We start from the raw sequence: 25,744 nt of genomic DNA, 5'->3' as shown, positions 1-25,744 counted from the left end.
AAAGAAAGCATCAGGGGTAGAGGGAATCCCAAATGAAGTCCTAAAGTCTCCATCATTACTAGCGGTGTTATGCTGTCTGTTTCAAACTTGCTTTGAATATAGCATCATTCCTTCTGTGTGGTATAAAGCTATTATTAAACCGATCCCAAAGTCAGCTAAGAATGATCCAAGAGTTCCCCTTAACTATAGGGGCATCAGCCTTTTAAGTACAGTTTATAAATTATACTCAAACATTTTAAATAACCGGTTAATTCAATACTTGGAAATGACAGAATATCTTGTTGATGAGCAGAATGGATTGAGGAAAAGTACAGCTTGCATTGATCATATCTATTCAGTATCATCTGTACTTAGAGCCAGAATAGAGGAAGGCAAATCTACATTTGTTTGCTTTGTCGACTTCCAAAAGGCCTTTGATTGGGTCAATAGGGATCTGCTTGCCTTCAAGCTTATTAAAGCTGGGATTGATGGTAAATTCTACAAAGCAATTAAAACTTTATACAGTTTTCCAGTCGCTTGTGTAGAGATAAATAGCATCTTTACTGGATGGTTTCCTACTCCCTTTGGAGTCAAACAAGGTGACATTCTTTCTCCAACTCTGTTTGCTTTATATGTGAATGATTTGGCACAACAAATTAAGGATGCAAACATAGGTGTAAGTCTGGAGGATACAACACTTGGTATTTTACCCTATGCAGATGATATAGCCCTTATTGCTGAATCCGAAGTTGACTTACAAAATAGGTTAAACCTTGTGAATTTATGGTGCTCTAAATGGAGATGAACAATAAATCAGAGTAAAACCCAGATAATGCATTTCAGGAAAAAGGGTACAGCAAGAAGTACACAAAATATCACTTTTGGACCATCACCACTAGAATAGGCTAGTGTGTATAAATACCTGGGGTTTGCTCTGGATGAATTTATGACCTACGAGGGGGGGATAAAATCCCTAGCGACTTCGGCTGGGAGAGCGTTAGGCTCAGTGATTAATAAGTTAAAAGTGTGCAAAGATCTTGGTTATTCAACATATTCACAACTTTATGATGCCTGTGTTTCTCTGTGTTTCTCCACTGAATTATGCTGCTGGCATATGGGGCTTTAAAGAATCCAAAAATGCCAATTCTATTCAGAACAGAGCCATACGTTGTTTTCTAGGTGTACATAAATTTGCTCCAGTTCTAGCTATTCAGGGTGATATGGGGTGGGTCCCTGGTCCTATACAACAAAAATGTGAGATGGTCCACCTGTGGAACCGCCTGATCAGTATGCCAGAGGATAGGATAACCAAAAAGGTCTTTATTTGGGATAAATTACACCGCACCACATGGACTAAAGAACTTGATGCAATTTTTGAGGAGGCCGATTTACAATATATTTACAGAAATAACTTAAGGTGTAATATTAACATGATTAAATATAAGCTTTTATCCAACTTTGAAGAAAAGTGGTCTAATGATATATTGCTGAAACCAAGGACTTATATTCATGTTAAAGCAAAACTATGGCCCTGAACCATATGTTATGGCATACCTAACCAGAAGCCAAAGGTCCCTGGTTGCCCAGTTACGAACCAGTATCCTTCCTCTGGCTATTGAGGGAGGCAGATTTAATGATGTAATTGAAGAAAAAAGACTATGTCTGTTATGTGATCTGGGTGAAATCGAAAATGAATCCCACTTTATGCTGTACTGCACATATTATGATGATCTAAGAGCACCAATTTTCCATGAAATGTCTGTAAGTAATCCTGAAGTGTTTTGGGGGGGGATGATAAAAAATTGGAATGGCTATTTAAGTTTGACGTTTTTAAAATGGCTAACTTTGTCTCAAAAGCCTGGAAAAGAAGGCAAGATGGATTGTTTGTTTAGTCTATAATGAGGTGTTATTATTTATGAAATGATTTTGTATATGTTGCAAAAACTTGGAAAAGAAGATAAGAAGGTTTGGTTATGGAGGCTATACTCTTTTGTACAGGGTATATGTATCAGATATGTGTCTGTAGCATTTTAATAGGTCTAGATTTACTCTGGATCTGTTATATGAAAAATGTTGGTGTCATATAAGCCCATGTGGGCTGGGCATCGATGTGATGCATGACACAATAATAAAATTAATTAATTCATTAATTCATTCATGTACATCATCTTTTGAATTAAAAAAACTAGAACAAGAAATGTATGTTTGCTTATATTATGCTTCGGCAAACATTCAAGCTTTAGTTTAGTTTTAGTTTCGTGGACAGGTGTGGTTATATTTTGGTTCTATTTCGACAGCTAGTTTCAGGGTTTGTTTATGAAAATACCCATGCAATGCACTTTTGCGTTGAGCGGGTGGGTATTTACTGTAGCAGATCGGCAAAAATGGCAGGAACCGCCTGAAATTTGAGCCTGCCGCCTCTTCAGTTACACACCCAGCTCACAATGCATGTGAGGGTGTTTAGTGTGTATGCTCATGTGCGTGCCTTAATGCGTGCCTGCCTGTGCAAAAATATATACATGTTGCATATCTGAGATCAGAGAGAGTACACCTCCACTCAGTATGAGTCCTGAGATCAGCGGTATGCACCCCAGAGAGCACACCTTCACTCAGTCCAGGTCCTGAGATCAGCAGTATGCACCACAGAGAGTACACCTTCACTCAGTCCAGGTCCTGAGATCAGCAGTATGCACCACAGAGAGTACACCTTCACTCAGTCCAGGTCCTGAGATCAGCAGTATGCACCACAGAGAGTGCACCTCCACTCAGTACTGGTCCTGAGATAAGCAGTACGCACCATAGAGAGTACACCTTCACTCAGCACGGGTCCTGAGATCAGCAGTATGTACCCCAGAGAGTGCACCTCCACTCAGTACCGGTCCTGAGATAAGCAGTACACACCATAGAGAGTACACCTTCACTCAGCACGGGTCCTGAGATCAGCAGTACCCACCGCAGAGAGTGCACGTCCACAGTGTAGCTCAGATTGACAGGTGACCCAGGGCCTGGCTCCCATGTCAGGAGGTGGATGAAGTTATGTGAGGAGATGGAGAGGTTCACAGGAGCAGGAATCTCGCACAGGCCTAAAGGGAGGAATGGCAATTATTTTGACTCTTGAGCCTCCTATATTGGTCAGGGCAAAAAATAAAGAAAACAAGACCTATACGTCTACCACATTATCACAGAAACCCACTCACAGACACACACGTACACAGAGCAAAAGGAAAAAAAGAATAAAAACATAAAATTAAAAAAAGAAAAAGAGCAGCAGAAGGAGGAAGGAAGAGGGAGAGAAAGAGAGAGAGAGAGAGACAGACTGACAAATCACACACTTTCACACACTCAAACCAAACTGAAAAAGACAACCATGTCAATGCTAGTTTTAGCTCTTTTGCAGTTTGAGAGGTATGCTGTAAGCCATACCTGTGGAGTACGGAACCACAATGCACTGAGGCTGGCTGCTGGCTGGCTTCCTGGTCACAATTTTTGCCGTGATACAGTACTTCCTGCATGGTTCAAAGTATTCGATCTTCTCACCAACCAGGCCTTTGGTGAGCAAGGTGTACTAGTACAGGGGAGGAACACAGAACGCAGTCAGTCGACCATTCCATCCATCAAGTTCCTCAATCCACACATCCAATCAATCAAATCATCCTTACTCAGTACAGCTCCCATCTACAATATTGCACACTTCATAAAAAAAGTTTTCATAGTGGTGGGAAAGGCCCTTAATGGGTGGAACTACAGTTAACTGTCATTTTCACTTGTTTCACCCAATCAAAATATTCTTCCCTCCACACAAAAAACAACGAATGGTTAATATTTGTGGGCCAATGACATCATCGCCCATCTCATGAAGCCGCACTCTCTTGGCACCCGCCGCGGGCTGTCACCTGTGCTCCATCCTCGCCGCTGCTGACCGTCAGGTAGTAGCTCAGCGATGTGTAGACCTGGCGCAGCTGACTGGATGGCGGACTCAGACCCACGCACAGGGAATGTCTGCAGACGCTGATGGACACCGAGGGAGGGTCCAGATCCGCTATAGTGTTCAGCAAGGGACAAAAAGCCTCAGCGTGTCATTTGCTCGATTCTATTTAAACAATTACTTAAAAAAGAATACGCATGGTATAAGCGTATAAGAATAAGCGGGTTCGTATCGGTATTAGCCAACAGTAGCTCGGAAACAAATTCTGCAAACGCTGTACATGGAGTGATAATGTCATGCTTAATAGTAGCCTAATCAAAGAATCCATTTGACTCATCGTAACTCACCTCATCAAGCCATTATTGCTCTCAGACCCTAAATGACTTGACCACAGGCAGAGTACTTGTCATTTTATATGTTGTAAGCTCACACGTCAAGAGCTTTCTTGAGGTACGTTCAAATTCAGCGAACAAGGCAAACGTTTGCAAACTATTTCAAACTTTTTCCCATTAGCTTTGTGTTCGCTGCGAATGTTTGCAAACATAAGCGAACGGTCTGAAAAGGTAGTTTGCGGTGAATAAAAATGGACGCTGGACTGAGGGAAATGTTCCCAGGTGGGTATTTCAATTGAAGATGCCATTAAGTGTGATCAGCTTTTTTAATAATGTTATTGCTAACGCTAGCCAATGTTATTATTGTTCGCTAGCTAGCTATTGTTTTCTTATCATCGATGATCACAGAAGCGGCTGTGAGTACAAACGCTCTCGTCGCCATGTCCGTTCATGTTTAATGCAAACAATTTGGAATGTTTGTAAAAAGCCGTTCAAACTGAACTGTTCAAAGAAAACATGTTCGCCACGAACATTCTCCTCTGTTCGCTGAACTTGAATGCACCTCTGCTCTTTAACAGCTAAAGGCCGGAAAGAATACTCAGCAATGGAGCCACATCTCATTGCGGTCCCAGAGCGGGGCGGGGGGGGGTGGGGGGTGGGGGGTATAGGGGTAGGGGTTCAGTAGGATTAAAAAGCACTCCCTTCCTCCCACATTGCCAAAGTCTGAGGATATCCATCCCGTCCGCATGTACTCTACTCACTGTGCTCCATGGGAATGAAGGCTTTTCTGATGGTTGGTGCCGAGCTCTGGTTTCCCAGTTTGGCCTGAACGCGGGGGTAATATTGATCCGTGAGGTCAGGCAAGGCTCCTGTCAGGTTACACACCAGTGGGGAGACCACCTCCTCGCATCCGGATACATTTAGCCAGATCGCCTTCCTGTAAACAGTGTGCATGAGATCCGGTAGCCATTTTAACCACTTTTACTTTTACAGAAAGGTTTCTTTCCCTCAGTTGCCCTTCCTTCACTTCATTTGAGTCGACCATTCTCATATTTGATTTCAACTGTACAGCACTGTCTCTTACTCCTAATACCCGGCTTTGGCATGCAAGCTGCTGCCATGGTAACTATTGCCGTTTGATCACGGTTCTGGATAAGAGTCTGCCAAATGATTGCAAAGTAATGTAACATTCTATTTTGCTGAGCTCTAAACTTTGATGGTTAGAGTGCTGATAATGTATGGATTGATAGAAAAACAGCGGAAAATGAGTTCCTAAAGTGTAAAGATCAAACAACTAAAAGACTCTTAAAGGAAAAATTTAGGCAAACTCAATTTGCTTTTGACAAGAGATTACGATTCTATAAAAGGAAATTCAGGAGAGGACAAGCTTTACACCTAGACCAATTACAATGCAGCAATCCACAACAGTTTTGGAACGAAATAAATAAATTGGGCCCTAACAGATCAACAAAAATTCCAATGGAAATTGTATTAAGTAATGGTGATCCTGAGAATAAAAAAGAGCTTGTTCTCGAAAAATGGGAAAATGATTTTGCAGACTTACTTTCAGGAAATCATATTCCACCGGTTTTTGATTATACTTTTCTAAAAGATACATGTAATGCAAATTATGAGTTGGAGAAAACCATGAATCAATCTGGGTACATCCCAAATCAATTCTTGAATGATAATATCACTCGGGAGTAAGTAAAGTGTGTTGCAGACAGGGCAAAGTTAAAGAAAGCATCAGGGATAGAGGGAATCCCAAATGAAGTCCTAAAGTCTCCATCATTACTTGCGGTGTTATGCTGTCTGTTTCAAACTTGCTTTGAATATAGCATCATTCCTTCTGTGTGGTATAAATCTATTATTAAACCGATCTCAAAGTCAGCTAAGAATGATCCAAGAGTTCCCCTTAACTATAGGGGCATCAGCCTTTTAAGTACAGTTCATAAATTATACTCAAACATTTTAAATAACCGGTTAATCCAGTACTTGGAAATGACAGAGTATCTTGTTGATGAGCAGAATGGATTGAGGAAAAGTACAGCTTGCATTGATCATATCTATTCAGTATCATCTGTACTTCGAGCCAGAACAGAGGAAGGCAAATCTACATTTGTTTGCTTTGTCGACTTCCAAAAAGCCTTTGATTGGGTCAATATGGATCTGCTTGCCTTCAAGCTTATTAAAGCTGGGATTGATGGTAAATTCTACAAAGCAATTAAAACTTTATACAGTTCTCCAGTCTCCACTCAGTACCGGTCCTGAGATCAGCAGTATGTACCCCAGAGAGTACACCTTCACTCAGTACCGGTCCTGAGATAAGCAGTACGCACCATAGAGAGTACACCTCCACTCAGTACCGGTCCTGAGATAAGCAGTACGCACCATAGAGAGTACACCTCCACTCAGTACCGGTCCTGAGATAAGCAGTACGCACCATAGAGAGTACACCTTCACTCAGTACTGGTCCTGAGATCAGCAGTATGCACCACAGAGAGTGCACGTCCACTCAGTACCGGTCCTGAGATAAGCAGTACACACCATAGAGAGTACACCTCCACTCAGTACAGGTCCTGAGATCAGCAGTACGCACCATAGAGAGTACACCTCCACTCAGTACCGGTCCTGAGATAAGCAGTACACACCATAGAGAGTACACCTCCACTCAGTACCGGTCCTGAGATAAGCAGTACGCACCATAGAGAGTACACCTCCACTCAGTACAGGTCCTGAGATCAGCAGTATGTACCCCAGAGAGTGCACGTCCACTCAGTACCGGTCCTGAGATAAGCAGTACACACCATAGAGAGTACACCTCCACTCAGTACCGGTCCTGAGATAAGCAGTACGCACCATAGAGAGTACACCTTCACTCAGCACGGGTCCTGAGATCAGCAGTACCCACCGCAGAGAGTGCACGTCCACAGTGTAGCTCAGATTGACAGGTGACCCAGGGCCTGGCTCCCATGTCAGGAGGTGGATGAAGTGATGTGAGGAGATGGAGAGGTTCACAGGAGCAGGAATCTCGCACAGGCCTAAAGGGAGGAATGGCAATATGGCAAAAGGGATGGAGGGGGGAGTCACTGCAGGGTCATGGCTCAACACACTTTATCATTCACAGGTACATAGAGTTACAAGGGAAAGTCAATGTCTGTTTTGCAATGTCAGACCCAACAAAACACCGCCTCGCTAGTTGCTCTCCATTGAAACTCCGCCCTGATGAGTGGTTGCCAGGTTCTCGCAACCTGTGACTTTGTGTGTGGTGGTGGTACAACACTGAATGTAGTGTGACGAGATGCTGGGTATTGCAGCATCCAAAATGCTAAGCGATGAGCATAACATCGGACAATTAATTAATGATACATTTATGTAGCAACTGTGCACTGTATTATAGCAGTGTACAAGCAACATAGACTGCTAGTGACGTGATTTGTCTTATGTAGGCTAACTGTGTGCAGTATTGGTCGATATGCATGTAGACTAAAGTTAGCTAACCGGACAGCTAATGTTAGCATTCTTCAAAAGCCAGACCAATGTTGACTTGTTTTCCCACGACTTGTATCATTCATTGCCACTCATTGAACTCAGATGGCGATTGACTGCAATGTTTAGTGACATTCACATGTTAAATTCAGTTTGACTACTTACTACTGCGGACATGCGGCAGTATTTTAAATGTTGTATAGGACCATGACAGGTTTTGTTAGAAGCAGTGGGAAATGCCCACATTAAAAATGTGAGCAGTTACATAATATTTAACAAACAAAAAAGTCAAACAATAAAAAAAGAACATAATGACTCAACCAATTTCCTAATAATGGTCTTCAATCAAGACTAAGCAGAGTCACAATGGCCTCCCTTCATTCCACGATCTTAAAGTCTTTCTCATGAATGATTGTTGTGTGATATTTTTGAAACAACTGCCTTGCAAAATGTTACCGCTGGTGTTTCTGGTTTTGCTAGCAAACTGTTCGAGAATAAAGCGGAGCTGGGTGTTAAATTAGCAATCAGAACAAGAATACTAAAACAAAAACAAAGGAGATTTCATCAAAAAAGGGCAAGGCTGAAGGACCATACGAGGAAGCGTAATAAAATAATAACGCTAATCCATACTGCTGTATTGTTTTATTTAGTTTTCTCCGGTTTGACATCTTTACACTGAAATCAGACCTGGCTCTGCTCCACCTATACCCCTGGTTAATGCTCTGTGTAAAGACGGCTTTATTCCAATCATTATAATACATTGATGAACTTGATGGCAATGTAAAAAAACGGTAACGTTAAGGCCAGTTCAGATCAATGATTCGCAATGAGACAAAACGGTTTTAGAATGTTGCAGAGAAAATTGCAGTGGTGTGAACTGGTTAGTTGCAGAGCGTCTGAAGCCGTTGCCTGGGATCTCAAAAGACCCACCTTGTCAAATCGCCAAGTGCAGTTAGAACGTTTACAATCAGACGTCTTGGAATTTAGCAAGTTGCATCCAGTCTCGTTGCTAATCATTGATCTGAACTGACCTTTAGTTAGCTACATTGCGACGTTGCAACAAGGTAGCATTGCATTCGACAGACGTTTTGCGAGGTTGGTACCAGTCGGTAGCATTAGCTTGCGTTTTTTCTAATTGTTAGCTGACATTAAATTGTGTTAATTACATTAGCTAGCTAGCTAACGCAACGTTACCTGATATTGTCATCAAATGTAATACGAAGTCTTTTTAGGGCTCCATAACCCCCCCCCTCCCCCTCTCTCTGTTATTGTAACGCTAGCAGACACCGGAAAAAACAGTACGCCGCTCACACACAAGTGAGTTGAAGAGCGAGCCTGTTGCGTTAGCTCCGTCTACCCTCTCTGGCGGACCAACCACTGATGAGTGATGGAAAACGCGTCACTAACTATGCGCCGTTTGTGATTTTTTCCCAGGAATGTCGCCACAGACACCCAGTTCTTTAATCATAAATTAATATATTAATAATAATATAAACAAATATAATAATAGGCTCAATCGCCATTGTGTTACCTAATTCGGCGATAGATAGTGACTTAACAGACATTTATTTTAATGAAAATCTTAGATTTTCGAGATTATTACTTTAACTAAGAAACAGTGCCGGCTCCTTTTGGCAGGCCTAACAGTCTCCAAGAAGACTATTATAAAAATTTGGTTTGATCCTAATATCCCAATGAAATCTGTATGGTTACATAGTACCTAGATATTCTTATCTGGGAAAAGGTCCACTGTTTTGCTTCATAAAGCCAGTTCTAATACAGTAAACAGTTGGATGAAGGTCATCGCTTGTATTAAAGAAGTTTTTTTAAATTTAAATTTATGTACTGTCAGATCACTGTAAAATAAGATTTTTATTATTATATGCTACATGTATGTTTTTTTATTTATTTACTTATTTATTTATTCCTGGCCTCTGAATGTGACTGTCGAGGGTTATTTGTCTATGTTAGATATAGCACATTTAAGATAAAATACATCACTGACATCCTGAGACAAGAACATGCCCATGTCAATAGTTTCACAAGTCATCAAGAGCCATGTGCATATTCAAACAATCACAGATCAGTGCTGTTTGAACATTGCTTTGGCTCATGGCTATCATTATATACAATAAGTACCTGCAATACAGAAGTTATTAAAATTTTCATTTGACCTCATGTTTAAAGGATTAAAATTGCATGGACCAAGTTGCCAAGTAATTAAATCTAACTTCTATAGTTAAATAGGTGCCAAAACCTTGATCATTTAGCAGTGAAATTTGGTGGGTTGGGTTTAAAGGAGCTTCTCACCTGAAGAGGCCAGGGTCAGAAGAGTGAGGGTCCATATCACGGAAGACATGACATCATCACCAGTCACCTCCTGGGATGTTCTCAGTCATCACACACTCACATGCATGCGCGCACACACACCCTTCTATCCTGTTCAGCACCTACAAGGAAACAAACACATTTTTACACAAAATCTTTACAAATGTACTTTACCAGGCCTTGTTTTGACTCCCTGATGAAAGCGTGATGCAGAAATGCATCGGAGTTTGTTTATAAAGGTTTAATATGACCATGCCACAACAATAAAGGCATTTAATTGTTAAAAAGTGCCTTGGAGTTTTCTTTGATTTTGATGTCTATACGTATCCCATCCAAAGAGCACCTGAAACAAACTCAATTTGAGTCCAGGAAGCGCTCCTACCCAAACATTGTTTGTTCAATGTATAAGTTTAGCAAAAGTCACGAATGGGGAGCCATATGCATTTCACGATGGCAGATTTATAGATATCCTTAAAAAGTGACAACAGCCGGCCACTGTGGCGTTTCTACTGTTAAACTACTTTTTACCATGCTACAGTAGCTAATGTTACCTGCAAATGGCACGTTTCAAAATTAAAGTTAGCTAGCCCTATTCTCAAACAATTAGTACCTACAAGACCCCATTAAAAACACTACCATTTAAAAACATGACAAACACTTTCATAACTAGCAGTACTGTACGTGGAAAAAGAAATATGTTTACGTACAAGCCCTTAATTGCACTTGAGACACTTGTTAAACATCAGAGAATATGGTAATATCGCAGGCGCCGTCTGTTTTATATATCATTCAATAAGCAAAATCATCTCAGTCCTGGTTAAAACGCTTTCTTTGTAAAATGGTCTATGATCATGTCAAACTTAACCCCATATTCCCATTCTGCAGAAAACACATTGTTTAAACTATTCAATTCAATAATTTGTGGTCATTTCTTTGGTATTACTGTTATTTTCTGATGTGCAAAGATCACTGGGAAATATGTCTGTGCATGCTATTGACCAATGTCAAGTTTTGTCACAACTGTACACTTTTTCCGGTCAAATTTTAAGGTCATCAACCGAGCTGAGGATCTCAGAAGAGAAAACAGAACAGTACCAGAACAGTGAGAATAACCAGCAATTCAGCCAAGTTACACCTTTTTTTAAATGACTACACTCTTGTCTGCAGCCAGTGCTTTGGGTGTATGAGAAGCACATCATGAATAATATGCATGAATAAAATAGTTCTGTTTACAAAATTGTGTTCACAAATCAGATATTCTATTCTTTTACATTGTAAAAGAAATTACACTACTGTGGTTAAACTTTTTTTGACCAACAAGCCTACAGTATGTTAACAGGGCAAACGTATGTCTGGATAGGTTTGCAAAATTCAACATTTATTCCAAAGGCCTAATTATTTCACATTTTTATATGTATTTGTTTGTTCCCCCCTTCTGTAGTGTGAATGACAATGTTTCTTGGACATGTCTGTAAATGTGAGTAGCCTATTATATGCTGCTAGGAAAATGTTGTCATGGGCTTAATGAAATATTCTATGTAGGTAGGTAGGTGTGTATGTATGTATTGGGATGGCAGGTATGCCATCCCGCCAAGTTACGCCTTGGCAGGGGCATGCCCCATACCTATACAGCACAGAGAGTTTGGCACTTTTCAGGGTTCCCCACAGAAATAACCACAACAGCCACAGACACTCAGCCCTTAAAAACATTAAATTCTGTACATTCTGACCCCATTTCAACAGACAGATTTCATAAACAACTTCACATGTCCACACAATAAAGCCACAAACTAAGGGGATTTTGCGTTTTCTCCTTCTTATTCTTATTTTTCCTGCCGCCTATCCCACTAACAACATGTCTCCCCATTGGACATTTTACAGACATCAGCCAAATCTTCACCTACACAACCCAATCAAAAACTCGCATACACACGCAACATACCCATGCCTTTTTACTCTGAAACATTTCCAGTTTAAACAGCTAATCTGCCTGTGGCCTAGTGGGTAAGGTTACAGTCTTGGGAACATGGGGTCTTAGGTTCAAGCCAGAGACTGTAAAAAATAGGTTCAAGCCCAGCTAAGGACATGTTTCTTTAACCTGCTTTTAATAATTAATCATTTTAATCACTAATAATTGTCTACTACTTCTCAATTATTGCTTTTGCACCATATCTACCCGCTGTTCATCAAACGTATACACTGCATTATGACGTACCGTCTTGCATGTTCAGTTATTAACCGGCTACAATATTGCAAAGCCATATGGATTCAACGGGAGCTCTTCTGTGCTTCCTGGCCTGTGTTCTTCTTTAAAACCATGGACAGGTTTGCTAATGATATTTCACGCATTGCATAGCTATGTCATGGTGCTGCACTAACAAAGTCACAGACTGGTAAACCTCCGGTTGAAGGATTGAATCCCGCCTCGCCCTCAGGCAGATCATTTCCTCTTTTACACTAACGTTTTCTTACACTTTTATATTTTCTTTACCAAAACTCACCCACCGCCGCCCATATGCATTTCATGACGGCAAATGTATTCCTTTTATTAAAAAGTTACACCAGTTCACCACTGTGCCATTTCTACTAACTATATTTCTTCACTTGGCTACCGTACAAAACCTTCTTATCAGCAAACGCCACATTTCTACATTCATGTTTCCTCGCCTGTTCTCTATCTAGCCACATACAAACAATTAGACTACTACGTATGCACGTTCTGCAACTCCCCATTAAAACATTACATTCAAAATCATGACTCACTCATAATTATAACTACTAGTACTGAACATGAGAAAAGCACACCAGTGCAATAGCTTTCACACGTTACTTAACCCTCCACTTTAACGGCTAATGTTAGCCTATATAGCGACTGTTATATATCTCATAAAAAACACGTTTTCAACATACAAAAATGCCAAGTTACTCACACATACAAGACCAGTCCAGGCCTGCCATTAAAAGTATTGATATCAAAATGACGCCAAGTTACGGTACTACAAACAATATAGGCCATCTTGCCTCACCGAACTTAAATAAGATGTATTCCAAAGCAATGCTACCCAATATTTACTCAATTCTTTCAAGTCACTTGGCCCTGTGTGTATAAGCATGCACTACATGGACAGGCCAAACATATGTGTGGATGGCTTTCTCACAGTCAAGATTGATTGAATAGGCGTGTATATGTCCAATTTGTATTGGTATGTATGTATTTCGCTGCCCAGCCTTTCTGTTGCGTGAATGATAGTATGTTTCTTGGTATAAGTCTGTGTTCGTAAATGTGAATGTAACATGCTGCGAGGGAAATGTCCCCATAGGGATAAAGAAGTTCTCTATGTATGTGTGTACAATATGTATTTTACGTGCAGTATTTATTGTACGTAGCAAATATACAATAACTTGTACATGTACTCAAATTCAGTTCAGAAGCAAGTATAAACATATGTTTTCTGGAGAAATATGCTTCCTGTAGTTACTCACCAGCAGTTTTGTACATACATTTCAATGTGTTCCATGAGGGAATTCGAAATATTTGAAACTTAGATCTGACACAAAGTTTGCATGACATTGTAAAATGGTAAGATTACAAAACACAGGGCCAAGTGACTTGAAAGAATTGAGGAAATATTGGGTAGCAGCATTGCTTTGGAATACGGCATGTTTAATTTGTGTTACCTACGATAGCCAATATTGTTTCTGGTAACTTGGCCTAATTTTGATATCAGTATTTTTAGTGGCAGGCCTAAATTTTGCAAAGTCTTAATGACTTATAGACAGTACTTTGGATGTGGGCGTAACTTGGCATTTATGTACGTTGAAAACGTGTTTTTGTTCAGATACAATTATACACAGAAATATTGCTAGTCAACGCTGCACCACAATACCACCCACTCTTCTTTAAAGAAATCTAGTTTCTTTACACGGCCATTTTTGTCCCTAACTGACTCTGGTTTCATTATGACCCAAAGCTCACACGTGCGACGTTGTAAGAATCTGCCTATACCACTGAACTCTATATATACGCTCTATGCCATATCTACCGTACACAGACAGTAGCTACGTTTCCGTTGACTCACCATTTAGACTAATAAAATCGTTTTTTATCGATCCACAACGCACCAACCCAGTTCGTTTACACCAATAAAATAGGACTAACGTTAATCATTTACTGGGAATCGGTCTTTAGCAACGGACATTCATTACCTGCTAAGGTCGGGAACTCTCTGAATGCAGACATTGGAACACGCCAGCTGGTCCCACACCCCGTGGACCTAATCATAAACATGCATGTTTAACAAGACAGGAAACACAAAACTGTATCAATCTTACGGTTCTGGTGACAGGAAACCATACCGCCAGACAACCTAAACAGTGAAACCAGCGCCCGGAAGTAAGCCTGTACCGCGCATGTCTGTGCGGTGAGTGCATAACATTGGAACTCCCCGGGTGGAAGTAACAAAAATTACAAAATGAATGCTTAATCCATTAACCCCTTATGTAGCGCCTAATTTTTAACACAATCCTGAAAATAACATACGCAAAATAAAATGGTTACTGTTCTTGAACTCTTTTGACTATAGCCATAATCCTGGGATGCGTTCCAACCAAGCGACGAAAACCGGGAATGTATTGCAAATTTGCAATAGTTTATTTAATCTTTCCTTGCTTCTTTTCCTTGCCTCCTTCCCTAGTACTGAAGGCTAAACGAGTCAAAAAACATGAGAAAAGTGAAATGTATCTCAAAGTATCTTGTAAACGAAAATGTTTCCATGAATATCCACTTTAGAAATGCATGCAAGAAAGATCTGAAAAGACTGAAATTTTTTTCCCCAAAACCTTACTTTTTATTCAAACATACTTATTCAGGTCCTGTCATGAGAAAGTAAACCAATCTCAATCTGTGCCCTTCTCAAAATAAAAACAATAATGACATATTTATCCACAAAAATACAAGCATTAGATGATGATGCCACATTTTGTTACACATTTTCTTATAATTGTTACAATACAAGCACTTGATCCCAGAAATTTGAGTCAGAAGCCTTTATGGGACAATGTGGTTGCAGTCACCCTGACAAATGCATGTCAAAAATTAAAGCTAAACACTAAAGCAATCAAGTACTCATGAGCTCATTTACACAAAATAATACAAGAAAGATATAAAAGTCATGAAAATATAACTGTCTTTGGTAATCTTTGTGTTTATTTGTATAGCTATGAATTGATTTTTGCCTTTGTAATTAATTAATTCCTATAATATTATTTTCATGGTTAATTGCCCTTGGCAATTAGAATAATTCCTCTAAGGCCTGCTGAAGGGGAAAAAGCACCAATGGTTCTGATCAATAAAAAAATGCCACAAGATGAAATGTGAACAAATATGAAATGTTTCCCATTATGAAAGGCATAAGTACACTGATACTTCCTTTACAGAGAGATAGCTCTGTTCTCACGATCTTGAACAGCCTGGTCAGCTCAATGCCACTGGTGTCTTTTTTTTGAAACGCTAGCGTTTCCACTTCCTCTAGTGTGGGGGGAGGGAGAAGTGACTCTGAGAGCCTTTCACACACATTTTATATGCAGCTGGCACTTTGTCTGCATAGATCTCAGGGTGAAGGAATGGGAGCATGGCACAATATACAGTTATTAGTCCTTTAACTGGGTGAATCATGCTCTCTTGGTACACATCAGCTTCACACACACACCCACACACACATATGAACACACACTCACACACACACACACATTTACACACACACGCACGCACATGCACACACATACGAACTTACACTCACACACACACACACGCACATGCGCACACACACTCACATTTCATATGCAGCTGGCACTTTGTCTGCACAAGTCACAGCATGAAGTCATTCCTTTTCCTTTAACTGGGTAAATCATTCTTGTGAATCACCTTGTGGTACACATCACCCCTCATACATATGCACACCCACACACAGTACACACACACAATCAGGTAACTGGGCACAAGTGACAGCTAACGTCTCATGTAGTCTGAACACTCCTCCTCCTCTTCCTCTTCCTCCTCCTCTTCTACCACCTCCTTCCAGTTTGCGTGTGTCTGCAAGTAGTGTGAGTGTGTATCAGTTTGTTCACAGTCTGGGAGGGTCAGTAGGGGGGCTGCATGTATGAGTTCTGGGCTGTCAGCCCGTCTGTCTGCGCCCAGCATTGCCGGCCGGTCTCCACTTCCTGTGGACAGAAGTGGTGGCTGCCAGCCCCACAACCCCCCAGTCTGATCCTCTGCCACACCCTGGCCGTCCACCGCCCATAGCACCACAGACAGCAGGTTCACGTCCTCGCCCGGGTCTGTGTCCCCATCCATTGTTTCGCCCAGATTTTTCTGTCGCTCTCCACCTCCTTCGCTCAAACCCAAAATCCCATCTCCTCCAGGTGGCTCCGCCCACTCCGGCTCTTCACCCGCAACCCCAGAATTCCCAGAACTCTCTGCGGTGGAGAGGGCGGTGGCAGCGGTGGAGAAGGAGCCTGTTGTATCGTGGGACGCCGTGCCAGAGCTTGTCCCCTCGAGGTGCCCTGCCATACGGTTCACATAGACGCTGTCGCCCGCGTTGTCCTCCTCTTCTTCATCGTCCTCCTCCTCCGCTTCATTTGAACAGCGTCTCGGTTCCTGAGCCACCGCCCCACCCCCCTTCTTTCTGCACCCAGAATCACAGATGACAGTGTCGGGCGTGGTCTCCTCTACATAAAAGTAGTAGTAAGAATGCGCCTCCGCCAGATACATCTGCAGGGAGAGAGAGAGAGGCCACCATAAGCCTTATATATTTTTATGTTTTTAGATATTTCATCTGCTTTTTTATTTAAAATATTTTTGATGTTTTTTTGGACATTTTTACGTAGGTGCTTGTCTGCGCTCTCCCACATCAACAGTGGAGGTTGTAACACTGAGATTTGATAAAAATATGATTGGCTCTTCCAGATTGGGGAGGAAACTGCAGCAGTTCAGCAGTGCAGTATGCAGCGAAATGAATAATAATTAGTAATAAACAGAGAGATAAATAAGGAGAAGGCACCTTCTGGACATGACTTACGCATCTGATTGCCATACAATCAGAGCACTGGTAATGTGGGATGAGCCTGCAAACTCCACACAATATGGAGCCACTGTGTGTGGCTGCTAAATTGATCAGCCAATCAGAAAACACTTAGCCCTCATTGTACAATATACTATGGTTACGGTTAAAAGCAGTGAGTGATTGACAGCTCTGCCCATTATTATTTTTGTGAAGCCACTTTCTCATTGCTACTGAGAGCCACAGTTCATCTGAGGGTATGGAGGAAGCACATTCAGCTTCAGTGTGTTTCACACAAATGGCTAACGCATAGGTAAGACAGACTCTTACCACTCTGGGCAGCTTGGTCTTCAGCGTACACAGGACCCCAGTATGGATGAGGCCCACCAGGACCAGCCCTCCCAGGATCAGGAGGCCAGAGACACAGGCCAGGATGATGAGGACTGCCCAGAGACACAGGAACACATCACTGTTCAGTATAGCATCTTCACACAACTCAAAGCACATGCACGTACGCACACACACCGTCTCACACTCATTTGCTCATTGCACACCACAGACAGACAGACAGACGGACGGACGGATAGAGGACACAGGACACACGCCACAAAGAAGACTACACACCAAGTATAATGGCTGTGTGTTTTCCCTCTCTCACCCACCTGCTGGGTTAATGATGTCACCCGGCTATAGCGCCTCCCCTTTGCCGCATTGCAAAAAATGGGCTAAGAAAGGCTGCATTGTACATGCAATCAACAGAAGACTTTTTACGCTTTAGATACCCTGCCTTACTCCTCATAATAAACGCAATGTGCTCCTTGGAACTCTATCCCAAGCAGAGCTGTTTTTCTTTATGAGTTTGCTGTATTTTCGTGTATCATTTTAACTGACCATGACAAGGTGCTCTTGGTGATTTCAATTTACTTGTTGACAACAATTCGTAGTCAAAGGCATCCTAGACACGGTCCTCTCTGAGCTGAAATTTTAAGCGTAGCTATGCCAGTCTGTAATCCTGTAATCCTACTTGCCGAGGAAATGGCGATGCACGTACACAACAAGGTGTGTGGAGAAGTGTGTGCAGGATCAACAAACAAACGAAGGAATACGCCTCGTCACAGGTAAACATTGCCATTTCTGGGCCAGTATAACTTTACTTTGAGCTAGCAGACACACCCACCTGGGCTCAACGTTGCCATATCTGGGCCAGTATAATTTTTGTTTGAGCTAGCAGACACACCCACCTGGGCTCAACTTTTCTGTATCTGGGCCAGTACAATTTTAGTTTGGGCTAGCAGACACACCCACCTGGGCTCAACTTTTCTGTATCTGGGCCAGTACAATTTTAGTTTGGGCTAGCAGACACACCCACCTGGGCTCAACTTTGCCATATCTGGGCCAGTATAATTTTAGTTTGGGCTAGCAGACACACCCACCTGGGCTCAACTTTGCCACATCTGGGCCAGTATAATTTTATTTTGGGCTAGCAGACACACCCACCTGGCCTCTGGCTCCTGGGGCTAGTGAAAGCACAGACCCAGCCTGAGGGCAGCGTGTGCTTATTGGTGTTGACCTGCAGCTGCACCTGCACGCAGTACTGCGCCGCTGGCTCCAGATTCTGCAGCACCAGGCTGTTCTTCGTTGTGCTCGTGTTCCACACCTGAGAATGGGGAGGGCATGGGGGGGGGAGGGAGTTACTGTATGCTTTCAAAATACAATCCGGTCAGAGATGGGGGCCGGTGCTCAAAATTTTTCTACCAGTGACTTACAAGGAAAGGCAAGCAGTACAATTTTTATTTTCAAACTTAGTATGGTGAATTTGTTAGTTGAACTTGCCAAAAGGGAGATATTCAAATTCAATTTAATGCTTATTTACTAATACTTGTTTCGTATTAGTAAATAGGCATTAAATTACATATTTAGTACAACTGTGGTGCTTTAAAGGCTTTACAAGTTACAGTTATGTGTGGAGCTCCAGTGTTATGTCAATCACTGACATGTGCGAAACAACCAAAGGCGATTTCTCTTCATATAATATAAAAACATGAGCATACTACGATCGATTCACATGAGTTAACCTCTGTCTCTTAGAAATTCCAAACAATAACGGGAATAATAAGAGAAAACAATGAATTAAACTGTCTATTAAAGTGGTGAATGTAAAAATGAAATCAGGCCAGTTCTAAGGCAAACAAAAAAAAAAACGAAGCCTCGAATTTGACCTTTTTCTCTGTAGCGTGTTTCCAGAAAATGCGGTAGGTGAAGACATGGTAGATCTGGGAGATGGACAGCTCCGCTTTTCCTCTGGGGAGTGTGACGGTTAAGTTGAGGCAATCACCGCAGCCTGACACGGTCACTTCTGGAGGACCTAAGAGAGCTGTCAGGAAGGCGAGGAAAGGCAAACGCGCCCGTCAAACGTCAGTTCACTCTCGCGCACGCTGTCACTCGCTCATCCGCGCGCTCGCACTCGCCTGCCCCCATCCGCCAACAGACCCGCACGCTCACGTTCGCGCGCAGTGTATTACAGATACAAACCAGGGAAATATTCATTACGAGAAGCTAGTCCAGATAAATGTACAACAAAGTGGTAAAACAGATTATTGAACAATAGCAAGAGTAAGGGGAGGGAGGACGTATCTGCTACATATTGCCTCACCTTGTAACTTAGGCTACAATGCATAACACCACATCCAAACCCCGTCCCTGCCAAACACCAGTCAAACAAAATAAGGTCAAACAACTTATTTACTTTTCTGTACGACAGCTCCGGTCAATCCATGCCAAGACAAAAATGAGGAAACCCAGTACGTTCTGACCAATCAACACCAAGTCAAAAACTAGGAAATGTGTTCTATCCAATCAACAGTGAAACATAAGCTCGGAATACATTCTGTCCGATCAACATCAAGCGAAGAGTAAAAGACAGGCTGTGGTAAGGCTTACTGTCTGTAAAGGGGGTGAATTCCTTTTTTCTCCATTCGGACTTTCTGTTACGGTGAACGGCCCGCACTTCGATGGTGCACAATTCTAAGACGTCCTGAGTGCAGTTCTGCAGGGTCTGTTTCACCACAGCCGCAGAGGAGTCTGGGACATGTAGTGTCTGCATCTGCTTACTGTCACGGCTGAAACATCACAACAGAAAACAAACAGCACAAAGTGTTCATTATGAATGATAAAGTGCCTCTCACAGCATCTCTCCCCCTGACGTGCTGAATTTTACCCCGATGAAGGCCCATAAAATTAAACATTTTTTAAATCTTTTCAGTGGATATGCCCTATCAGTAAAATAATTTTAAACTTTTTGTTGTAAGAAGAGTGCCCAGGAATTATTTTCAAGCCTTTCTGAGTGACGCAAAACATACATTGGCAACAACAAATCATTTCAGCGAACAACAAACCAAACCAGTTAAACTTTCCCTTGTGAAAATTTTGTGACATTTGAGGTAAAGCGTGCTCCCCACTGCTGGGTGGGGGAGCCGCGGACGTGAGCGGCAGTTTCACTATGAGAGTGCCATTAATCTCAGACCACTCTCCAAAATGGAACTTCCTTCCACCTCCGCAAGGCTAATGACTCCACCAGGCTGGAGCCATTCGCATGGGAAAGTTCATCCACCGTCTCGCATGCAAAAGACCGGAATATGAAACAAGCGGGAGCAACTGCACCCAGACAATAACAGCTTGAGAACACTGATGGAAAAAACCTGTTCCTTTCCGCAATGTAAATGCGAGGCTTATTAATACCTGTGGTTGCGCCTAAAATTCACTCAGTCTGGCTCATTACAGGGTGGACCCAGGCAGCCATGGTGTAGCTTATGTGAGTAATGGGCAATCTACCATATGCACAACAATTAACACGAATTTACTGGAACCAGTAAATGTATTTTGTGTATAAAAATCAGGTCTGATAAGATTTTCCTTTTGTTAATGCTAGCTAGCTAGCTAAAAGCAACGCCTACTATATATCGGAAGAAACAGTTCAGATCCCACGTCCTCACAGGATTCAGGACTGGGAGGATAATACATGAACAAATGGGCAGAATTAATGTATGAGGACATTTTAAATTATTTTGACTACTCCCTCGGCAATGATGGACAGAGAGACCTACAATGTAGGAGACACATAGGGGAAACAGCCCATTCACCTGATTAATAGAAGCAATAGCGTCAAACCTGGCTAATTGTGCACTGCTTCCAGAAGTGACAATTATTTTCCCTTTCACGCGTGCCTTGAAGCCAAGTGTTTTTATTTCATTTTTTTCCAGGCAAATTTATTTTTACTTCAGGACTAACCCTTTTTCAGCTACGTGTGGAACTGCCATGTGTTGTCAATCACTGCGGAGGGTTTTGCATTCAGTGGTGAGCCATTTGCAGTCCTGTGTATCCCCTAATACTAGGCAAAGGTGCATTGCTCAACCAGTACGTGACCCACATAAAAAGACACAAGACTCTACCTGTACCGGACCCTGTAGGTGGTTTCTGGGGGCGTTCCAGGCCCAGGGTCCCATCGCAGGCTGTGCTCGAAGTTGACAGATTCCACGGTTATGTTGACAGGAGCAGGAAGAGCTGCCAGAACTGACATAAGATGCAACACACGGACCATCAGAATCACCACGAATGCCAAAACATGTGCACGCTCACACACAAGCATAACACGTGTGCTCACATACAGTACATGCATTCCTCTGTGTCTGCGAACACAGGCACATTTTAATGTACATAACACCTCCAGATTGAGAGGAAAACAGGCAAACTAAGTGTGCTTGTTTGTTAAGCCCAACCAACAACAGCGGTATCTTTACTGTAAATTCAAAAGTTAAATGTTACTTTTGGTTTACAAATATGACAGAAATATTACACATATGTGCATAAAACATGTTATACCAAATACAAGTATGCAATGGAGAGCTAATACAATCATACAAAGGTAAAATAATAATAATAATAATTACCTTGACAACAACACTGAAGGAAAAAAATAGCTATTAAAACGTAGTTCATAATTTAAGAGCACAATATCCCTTTCCAGTCCACTTCGCATCCATAGCCTTCACCCTGAAAGGTAAAGAAGATAGAAGATAGAGTCATGTTATAATAGAAATGGAGCACATACAGCTTTATGTGGATGTATGCAGAAATGAAACAAGACCAGGTTAAAACCTAGTATATGGCTGGACCTAACACACGTGATCTGGCCGACCAATGGTGTAACTTCAACACTCAGTCACAGACATTCGCGTTTGTACGGCTGGCCCTGCTGTTGAGGCCCAGCCAAAAACTACAGAAGGAATGCAGAAGGTAGCAAAGGACTGTTCACACTAAAATGTGCAGTATTAATTCAGCTCTAACAGAGTTTATACAAGTCCACTTTGGCCATAGTGGACTCAAGCTGTGTAAGAGCTGATTGAACACTGAACATTTTACAGTGTATAATGCAATATGCTACTCTAGTGTTGTTTCTGTCAGTCAGTGTCAACCAAATGGTCTTAGATAATGCACCCTTGTCTGTCCCATATGATAAAATAATGAATACTAGTGGGCAGCCTATTGGGAAATGCTTGTTTGAATCAAACATTAAACCAACCCTACATCACCCACAGAAAATACAAACAAACAAGATTTACATCTTTGTAAATGTGGTGGGTTGTACCAGCCAGAGCAAACAAACAAAAAATGACCTATTGTGCATCTTCAATATATGGCAGATGGAACCCTTAGGGGCATAGGAATATTATGTTCTGGGTGAACAAACTTTCTACCACTAAAAATATAAGTGAAGTTTTAAGTTAGGTTGTTATTTTCAATACGATGAAACGTTGTTTATGTGCCTTTAGTAAAGAAATAAGTCTAATAGTTCCGAAAAATCATGTTTTAAATAGCACACCAAGCAGGCTGTATTCCTACTGAGTCAGACTGGACATAGATGTGGATGTGAAAGTATAAAGCTGTCTGTACGTGTAATTAACACTCCGTCAATCAAGAATGCTAACAACAATAGCACACAGGAATACGATCAGATCGTTCATGATTCTGACCTGTGTCCATTTCAAAAGTGTGCAAGTGTTAATAAACGATCTAACACCTGTATGCGACCATCATATTAGTTTGAAATTGCATTTGAGCATTGAGCATTGTGCATTGAAACGGCCATTTAACGTTAAGTCTGGTGTGCTCATTTAAGGTTCCCCAACTGTTTCCTGAACAAGCAACTAATTACTTATCAAACTATAGCAATAATTTAAGAAAGACAGGACACCAAATCTATATTTCCCTGCATAACAAAAACTGCCACTAAATAACATAGATAGCGGCCTAGCTCGCTAACATTAGTAAAGCCGAAGTTGACAGTGACTAAAGGTTCATAACTTTAGCAAGCAAATATTCTCTAAACAAAACAAAATAATTTGTTTACCTTTGACGACTGCGTATTCTAATAAAGCAACGGGAAATCCACGGATCGTCGAAGAATGATTAGTGCGTGGTTATGTTCACAGCCACAAGGTATGTTACGTCAGGAACGAAAAACGAAAACCGAAAACGGGGTCATTAAAGGAGTTCGCTACAAATCGCCTCCTGGTCTCGAATAATTAGCAAATATATAAGCCGATCATTCGCACAAGAAGAACAAGAAATGTTTATTTCCTGTATTACCGATTTACAGGGACTTGTCGTACAATGTCCAATGGGGACTATTCGTGTGCAAAACAACGCTGCCAGGCGACTCTGATAACATCGCAACATGTTACTCCAGACCTGGCAATACGGAAGTATTTTATTAGACTCTCACTGCTCTAGACTTCTCAAACGCCGACACGCGCACACACATGCAACAACAAACAATAGCAAACACACAAACACGATTCGAAATACGAGTGGGCTGGGGGAGTTACAATGCAATACATATTTGTGTTTGTGAGATTTAAATAAAATACCGTATTTATTGGTCTCCCAAATATGGATGGATAATATGGATAGCCTATATACCCCGGAGTTCTTAGTCTCAGCTCATACTGTGTCACATTCTGCCAATACTCCCAGCTCTCTGTGTACTGTTTATTTTATATGTCTGTGTCATAGCTGCGAGATCTAGAATGTCCACTTACATTGTGTGGGTTTGTTTCACATACAAATCCATCTAGCACACAATAAGCTTTCATCCGAACAGTTTCCTTTTCGTTTCTTTCTGCTACAGATTTAAGGAAGGCTGCCACCCTGTGGCACATAGGCTAAACTGCAAAAAATGACAAGAAAGAAGAAAAAAGAAAAACACTCTAATGCAGAGCAGAGAGCGAGAAAGAGCTAGGCTACACTTACCTCGACGAAAGACGCACCGCACAATATAAAAACTGATGTTTATGTTTATAATCATGATTAAATACTATGAAATGAATCCGTTTATTTCATAGTAGGACGGAGTGTGGCACAGTGGATAAGGAACTGCGCTTGTAACCGAAAGGTCGCAGGTTCGATTCCCGGGTAAGGACACTGCCGTTGTACCCTTGAGCAAGGTACTTAACCTGCATTGCTTCAGTATATATCCAGCTGTATAAATGGATACAAATGTAAAGTGCTATGTATAAAGTTGTGTAAGTCGCTCTGGATAAGAGCGTCTGCTAAATGCCTATAATGTAATGTAATGTATATCTATAATTTTGGGGAAAAAACATTATGAAGTGAATCTTGTCATATGTACAGCCGTTCAATCTCTCTCCCCTTTCCCATCAGTAAGGAATATATTTAAACACAGATCCTCACAGCCTTAATCCATGGCCTTCCATGTGTTCTGAATTGTAAAGATTTTGCTCAGAGCACCATGTTTCTCTGTCACTTGCAGACCTCATGTCCAGTAACAGTCGACCCTAACCTAACCCACAGTAGGATTCCAATCCTGGAGAGCACACCGATTTCAGACATCCACAGGTCCCCCTATCATGTTGTTTGTGTAGGCACACAGTAGTGAGTGGAATAGTAGGGGCTTGGAACCTCAGATTTAAGATGGCTCACCCGTGATCTGTCAGGGGCTGCTGTGGCATGTTGTGGATCCTACCCAGTTCCTCGCCAGCCAGCAATCGTCCTCTCCTCAGAAAGCAAAAGATCTATCGCACCGCTTACTGTCTGTGCTGCCTGTTAGTCTGGCAGTATTTTGCAGATTGGCACCATAGTGGTCTGCTAATTGCATGCCCTCTGGCATCGTTGAAAAAAATGAGCAAGAAAGGCTTTGAAAAAAATATTGTAGTTTATCAGCTTCACCTTGCATTCATAATACGAGAGAAGAAATCTAATCATTAATTTAAATAAAAATGTTCAAAGTAAAAATGTTCTTTCAAGAGATAAATATTTTTCTCAATAACAAGTGTCACACTTGTTGGCACCCCTATAAATTCTTCTCCATGTATATCTGACCTTTTTTCTTTAAATTTTGTCTGAGGTCAAACTGCCTTAGTCATTCACCAAATGGGGAAGGTCAGAGAAAAAAACAAATGTGACCATAGGCTGAACGTAAATCAGGCCTTAAAAAAAAAAAAAAAAAAAAAAAGAAGCTAAATAGCTGAAAATATCCATCTCCACTAGTTGGGCAATAATTAAGAAACTTAAAATAAATGGAGTTGTGATGAGCCTGCCTGAAAGATGACACACGT

At 41.6% G+C, this 25,744-nt stretch overlaps 2 protein-coding genes across 4 annotated transcripts in view; both read right to left on the bottom strand.

Annotated features, from left to right (window-relative positions):
- LOC135251937 (uncharacterized) overlaps positions 1–14,476 on the bottom strand; it is a 37,625-nt gene extending 23,149 nt beyond the window's left edge. The window contains exons 1-7 of the mRNA XM_064329820.1: positions 14,260–14,476; positions 10,036–10,175; positions 7,148–7,277; positions 4,998–5,173; positions 3,873–4,018; positions 3,403–3,544; positions 2,933–3,062 (exon numbers count right to left, since the gene is read on the bottom strand). Coding sequence (XP_064185890.1) covers positions 2,933–3,062; positions 3,403–3,544; positions 3,873–4,018; positions 4,998–5,173; positions 7,148–7,277; positions 10,036–10,084 — 773 coding nt within the window. The 5' untranslated portion in view covers positions 10,085–10,175; positions 14,260–14,476. The remainder of the gene's footprint in view (positions 1–2,932; positions 3,063–3,402; positions 3,545–3,872; positions 4,019–4,997; positions 5,174–7,147; positions 7,278–10,035; positions 10,176–14,259) is intronic.
- Positions 14,477–14,876: 400 nt separating this feature from the next.
- On the bottom strand, positions 14,877–24,304 carry LOC135250923 (interferon lambda receptor 1-like). Of its 3 annotated transcripts, none has more exons than XM_064327758.1 (8): positions 24,209–24,304; positions 22,058–22,160; positions 21,560–21,680; positions 20,052–20,230; positions 19,331–19,485; positions 18,609–18,768; positions 17,442–17,554; positions 14,877–16,822 (listed from the first exon to the last, which is right to left on the bottom strand). In XM_064327758.1, the coding sequence occupies exons 2-8, from the start codon at positions 22,104–22,106 to the stop codon at positions 16,061–16,063; spliced, it is 1,539 nt and encodes a 512-aa protein (XP_064183828.1). In that variant the 5' UTR covers positions 22,107–22,160; positions 24,209–24,304; the 3' UTR covers positions 14,877–16,060. The 3 variants fall into 3 exon arrangements, with proteins under 3 accessions (XP_064183828.1, XP_064183827.1, XP_064183829.1); XM_064327757.1 differs by lacking the exon at positions 24,209–24,304 and adding an exon at positions 23,518–23,862; XM_064327759.1 differs by lacking the exons at positions 22,058–22,160; positions 24,209–24,304 and having other exon boundaries at positions 20,052–20,221; positions 21,548–21,675.
- Positions 24,305–25,744: the final 1,440 nt, after the last annotated feature.

Source organism: Anguilla rostrata, chromosome 3, assembly GCF_018555375.3.
Source record: "Anguilla rostrata isolate EN2019 chromosome 3, ASM1855537v3, whole genome shotgun sequence".
Taxonomy (NCBI): Eukaryota; Metazoa; Chordata; class Actinopteri; order Anguilliformes; family Anguillidae; genus Anguilla; species Anguilla rostrata.
The sequence above is the reverse complement of the archived record's forward strand: the minus strand, read 5'-3'. Positions and strand labels throughout refer to the sequence as shown.